The sequence below is a fragment of the Poecilia mexicana genome, unplaced genomic scaffold (genome assembly GCF_051168715.1).
Source record: "Poecilia mexicana isolate PSO_F unplaced genomic scaffold, ASM5116871v1 scaffold_14, whole genome shotgun sequence".
Taxonomy (NCBI): domain Eukaryota; kingdom Metazoa; phylum Chordata; class Actinopteri; order Cyprinodontiformes; family Poeciliidae; genus Poecilia; species Poecilia mexicana.
The window spans coordinates 19,792,616-19,798,615 of NW_028263383.1; the positions used below are offsets into that span (position 1 = coordinate 19,792,616).

Below are 6,000 nucleotides of genomic sequence, written 5' to 3' on the forward strand. Positions count from 1 at the left end.
ACAAGTAAGGATCGGCTTCAGCTCCAACATGGAGATTGCAAATAACTCTGCAGAACTTCCTAACTCGCACCGCATTCTGACTCGTGACAAAAACAAATCCCGAACAGCGCAGGGCTTCTTTCTGTTTGCCTGCCCCGATTTCCTCTGCCATTTACCGTCCCTTCAGAAAAATGTCAGGCTGTCTGCGACTTGCCCACGGGGACGGAACGTGTCATTTGGAGTGTGTTCCTAACATTTGCTTGCTAGCTTTAGGTGGAGGGAGAAAACGTCAGAAAACAAGGCCCTCCTTGGGGAGCCATCAGCAGTTATCTGGAAGAGAAACATCTCCTGCCTGGCCAAACGGTGCAAAAAGACAGAGTCCCAGGTTTCCATTTAGAAAGACGTTAGACACTGGGTGACAGAACCCTGGCTTTGTGTTATTCTGAAGGTTTTCAAAGGTTTAAGCAATCATCAAGGGGGCAGCTTTATTTGTTTTTTGTTGTTGTTTTTTTTACATCTAATCGATGGAGATAAAGAGAGGGCTCGAATGGGATTGGTCATGACGACTCGATTGTTGAAATAATCGTCAACTATGAGACTTCTACAGCACTTCAAAGACGCTTTATGTGAAATAATTTAGTAATATAGTAATCGATTATTTGTTAATTGGAGTGTGCAGACTCAAAAAAGTCACTTGCTGACAAAAACATTTTCAGACCAGTAAATAAACCAAAACTGTACAAAATATGTATACATTTTGTATTTGAGATAAAAACACTTTTGTTTGCCAACATGTTTTACCCAAAACTAATCAAGTGACATTTTTCCATATTCACCTAGTTCGTTCAAATTAATTGAACGTTATGTTATTGTGTTTAAGGCAATTAAATGTTTATTTTTGTATTTAAAATAAAGGAATTGAATTATTTGTTTATTTCCATCTTTTAATTTATTTATAATATTGAAAAGGCTTAAGTAGCTTAATGAAAAATCTGTGGCAATTTTTCTTTATCCGATTAATCAACGAATAGTCAGAATGATCGACCAATTATCAAAATAATCGTTAGTTGCAGCCCTAAATTGGGTCTTGGCATTTAACTCCGAAAATGACGTTAAATCCAGGACTCTAAAAGAAAACAGATCCTTTGAATGCTGAAAATTAAAAACATTTGAATGACGATGTGTGTATACTTTTCTTATCGGAGTGCTAAAAGTGAGCTGCTCGCCACAGTCGAAGCTCACGGTTTAAAAAGCAACAACGACCTTTTGAATTCACTCCTCAGCACAGGTGTTTCTTATAAAAGTAAAAGAAATGATCTCACAGTATCTATCGGTTCACTTCTAATCCACTTTGAGCATCTTCCAGCCCCCACATATCTTGGCTGTGCTCTTGGCAGGAGCCTTCTGGCAGATTTCCTTTTCGACGAATTTCTTTGGAGTATTTTCGGAGAACAGGCCAAAGCCAACAAAGGAAAAGGTGGATGCAAGTCTGATGGAAGCGTGCTCGCCTCGCCTTGCTCCGGTGACCGACGACAGGCCGTAGAAACGCGACACGTTCCGCCTAGAGTTGTGTGGCAGTTCAGATGATCACTACTCTAAGAGCGCCATGAACTGAAATAACAAGCTCATCTCTCACAGAGAGAGAGAGAAAATGAAACCAAGCAAGGCCTGCAAAGAAAGAACAAACCACTGACACTTTCATTTCCTACGAACATTCAGTCTCCCACATCGGAGGAGCATTTGGATCTATATTAGGAGCAGAACTTTTTCCAAAACGCAAGAAGCATTCGAATTACAGTCAGTGCTACCAGCAACAATTAGTAATTCATAACCCGGCTTGTGGCGAGCTCAAGTCTGGCTGCATTTGTCCAGTTTCTACAAAGACAGGCAGTGTTGGCTGGGGCCCAGCTGACCACATGGCTAAGCCCTGTCCACTGAGACAAAAGGAATTCCTAAATCTTCACACACTCACCGCCCACATGAAAAACTAATTGTTCTGCTATTGAGGTTTACACAAGAGAACACCGTTAAGAGTGTCTGAAATTAAAGAAAAATAAAAAATAAAAAAATCATCTTACAGCCTGAAGGTATGTCAGGAGAGCGCAGGAACATATTTCAAACAAGCTCCACTGCCGGTCCTAATTAAAGTAAAGGGAATAAGCCTGCTCACACACGTGAGAGATCACAGGGAAGGCTCTTATGTCTCCACTTGGTTTGATCTGTTCGCCTGTCCTCTCACACCTTAATCCGAGGAGAAAAACTCAAAGCGCATTTCTGTGCCGAGCTGACAGATAAAGAGAAAAAGGAAGCACAATTTCCTTTAATTCACTAAAAAAAGTCATTTTCTGTTATAGAGAAATCAAAGTGAAAGTTGGACATTGATACAAGATACATTATATCTCATTTATGCAACAACATGAAAGTCAGTCGAATTAATTAATATTTATTTATAAATACATCAATAATTAGAACTGAAACTCATGTTTTATGATTTTACACCCACGCTTCTCGACGCGGTGGAACCCATTAGCTCAATGATTTTCAAGGGAAATGTGACAGAGAACAGAAAACAAGTGTTTGTGACTCCCTATTCATTTTCCTCTATAAATGAGACTTTGTTCTAAAAATGATATCATATTAACCGTATTCTAGTAGCAGATCCGAAAAACGCACTGGTTCCAGTCAGTGGCCTGGCTAAAGCTACAATGTTCTGAACTTACCAAAAAACTAGACACTTATTTACTAGGATGCTGTGTTGTTCTGTGTGGGGGATTTCATTAAATGTATACAAATTACCAGAAACATGAGCATAATTTAAACCGTTCTCACTTCAGCTGTCAACAGGAAGGCTATTTGAATACGGAGAGGCTTTGGCTTTCTCATTTGATCAGTGCACTCACTTCATTGAAAAATGCAATAAATTGATCTAACTTTGAATGAGGACATTTCCATTTTGACATAATTAAATACAAAATTTCTTTTGGTCAAATATAAATTGGAAGGTGTTCTATTTTTATTTTGCACAAAGCATACATATCTAAATTAAAGTCCATTTCGTGTTGAACTATTAAAAAATGTTAGTAAATATGGTGTAAATTTTTATAGATATATATTTATAAGCTCTAATAAGAACACAGATGTAACTATGTTCTCTCAATAAAACATCATCAGAAGGACGAGAGCGGTTGTCATGGCTTTAAGGGCTCATGAGGAAATAAATAAATGAACTGCGGTGATATCTTACAGGTGTCCGTTTTTCGCTTCCGGCTACAGGAGACAAACCTAGCATACAGATTTTTGAAGCCGTACAGAAACTGTGGGTATTTTTTTTTCTCACTCTTGTTTCTATTAGCCAGTGTTAAGCTTCGGTGCGGTTTGAAAGGCAGCAGTGAAGAAGGAGGAGGGAGAGGAGGGGGCACCCACCGCGAGAGTCTGCCCGCTCGGCTGGCTCCTCCCGCGGTCAGCCTGCTTTTATTCCGCCGCAGGAAAAACCGTTATCTCGCATCACTACATCTCTGCCGTCAGCGCGGCCCCACAGCCCCGCGTTAAATAGTTAACGGCTCCAGCTACGAAACCGCAAATATACATATTTGATTAACCAAACTTGACGAAAGTTTTCTTTTTTTCCCTCTCTTCTTTTTTTTCTGTCTGAACCTTTTGAGTCAGGACACACACACACACACACACACACGTGCACATGAGCGCGCGCGCTAACAAAACGTGCAACTTAATCAAGCTGACGTGAAACGCTAGGTTGATTTAACGACAGCTCCGCTACGTTAATGTTGTTTAAAAAAGCGATATACTGATGTAAACAGCAGTAAATGCGACGCAGTCTATTGAGAAACAACAGGAGGACTAAGCAAAAAGTTGTGAAAAAATGCGACTAACCTCTCTTTACATTTCGGTTTACAGTTTCTAAATAGTCCACACGTATTTGGGGTCAAATATAGCGGGTTTACTGTCAGTCACTTTTGAGTTTAACGGTAGTTGCGTCCAACTAGTTAGTTGTGAGTCCACGGTCCGTTTTCCATACAACGCGGAGGTAGAAACGGCAATAAAAACTGATGCAGGAGTTGACTGGCCATGATGGCCACGTCCCAAACGAAGCCACGGGGCTCAAACGGCAGCTGCTTTGGGTTGAATCTTGTACTTACAGTGAGTTGAGAGGAGAGTCAGGAGGCAAGCCAGACGTGTTTTCGCCATCTTGGTGTCGATGCAATGCTCGGTGCGGCTGGCCGTACATGCGCAAAGTAGCCTTAACAGCTTTGGTGAGGATAGAGCGGGGGAGAGAGACCTAGAGGGAAAACTACCGGAGGGAGAGAGAGAGGCAGAGGGGCGGAGGAGCTATTATATGGGGTTTCCATAGCTACCGAAAGCATCACTCACACAGACAGGAATTTATAGTTGACACGATGAGGAAAGCTTTTACTACTGTGTCCTTACACTGCTGTTGGCAGGCACCGGCTGGGAACCCAGATATGAAACCACCAGCTTCCAGACTTGTATGTGATGTGGGAGGGAAGTGAGATTTGAAAAAAACAAACAAAAAAACAAAAAAAAACATATATATAAAAGAGTGTCTTCCCATTTTTTTTCTTGATTGAAAAGTAAACGCAAATGCTTTTAGGTGATGCTATAGCTCCTAAAGAGAAATATAAATATAAATTACTGCTCTAGTAACCACCCAAGGCTATTTTAAGTTACATTTAAAGAGATCAAACCTGAACTTAGTACTCTGCTGCTGTGACCGAAAGTGCACTCTAAAAACTGAGGGGTTATTTATTTCACCCCCCCCCCCAAAAAAAAAAAATAAAAATGCTGGGTTTCACAATGTCTTGGGTCAGACTAGTCTGCATCCTAAGCAAAAATCTAAGAAGAAAAAAAAGGTAACGATGCAGAATAATAATGTTATTATCACTGAGTTGAAATACTTGTTCATTTAAGATGACATTACCCTTTTACTTGCCAAGTAGCATGTAAGCATCATCTATTGAAATAATGGTGACACCATAATTCATTCTTGACAAGTGTACATCTACCAACGCTGTGATCAATCAAACATAGCACAGAGAACATTAATCCTCAATAAAAAAAGAACATGTCTGAAAACTTTATTCCAACATTTTTAGCAACTGTGCAAAACTGAGCAGCAATTTTGCCACTGAGTTTCACTTGTTGAGCTTTATGAAGCTGTCTGAACAAGCAACAATATTTCTTATTAAACACGCCTATTAAAATTATACTTTTTAAAAAGTTGTATCAGAACTCTTCAGCACAAAATTCAGCATGAGATAAATGACATGTAAGAGACCCAACAGGGGCCGTTTGCATTCATCTTAAATTACACATTAATCAATAATCTGAAATGTAACACATGGTTTGATACTTCATAGCTCTGGGTGTTGCACTAGTGCACAAGTACCAGCAACATGCCGTAAGTACATGTACCACCAGTGCAACGTTAGCAGTGCAACAAATAGACCTTCGTTTATTTTTACTCGCTGTAAATCATTTCTCTGTCATAAACCGAGGAAATGCTGCCTTGACATGGCACTGCGGTCATGTCAGCCCAGGACTCTCTTACCTTGTTCGCATTGAAAGAACAAGCTCTGTCTTGTTAAGTCCTTTCACATCACACTGGATACAGTCCTTGGGTTATGCCAAAATGCATTGCTTGCATCAAGCAAATTTTTTTTTCCATGTACTGAGCTCTGCTATAACTCTGCCAGGGCAGAAAAATACTCCCAACCAAGTAAACAAGCTCTTATGAGGCAAAATAAGCTTGTTTATGACGTTATGCTACTATACTGCGTAGAGATGTCCCATTATCCATCAGTGGATGTATTCTTTGGGTGAATTGTGTTTGCATAAAAGTCAATGTAGAGACAGTTGTTATGCTCACAGAATGCTTCATTAGTGCAGCAATTCTATCTAAATGAAAGGTTTGTTGGAGTTTTTTTTCCCTTGTTTGACCAAGGAAAGAATTATCAGTTTCAGTTTCCTTATTATATTTTTTTA

At 39.8% G+C, this 6,000-nt stretch overlaps 1 protein-coding gene across 1 annotated transcript in view; it reads right to left on the bottom strand.

Annotated features, from left to right (window-relative positions):
- LOC106925354 (junctional adhesion molecule 3B-like) overlaps nt 1-4,932 on the bottom strand; it is a 47,828-nt gene extending 42,896 nt beyond the window's left edge. The window contains exon 1 of the mRNA XM_088012328.1: nt 4,137-4,932. Within this exon, the coding sequence (XP_087868454.1) occupies nt 4,137-4,185 (49 nt within the window). The 5' untranslated portion in view covers nt 4,186-4,932. The remainder of the gene's footprint in view (nt 1-4,136) is intronic.
- Nucleotides 4,933-6,000: the final 1,068 nt, after the last annotated feature.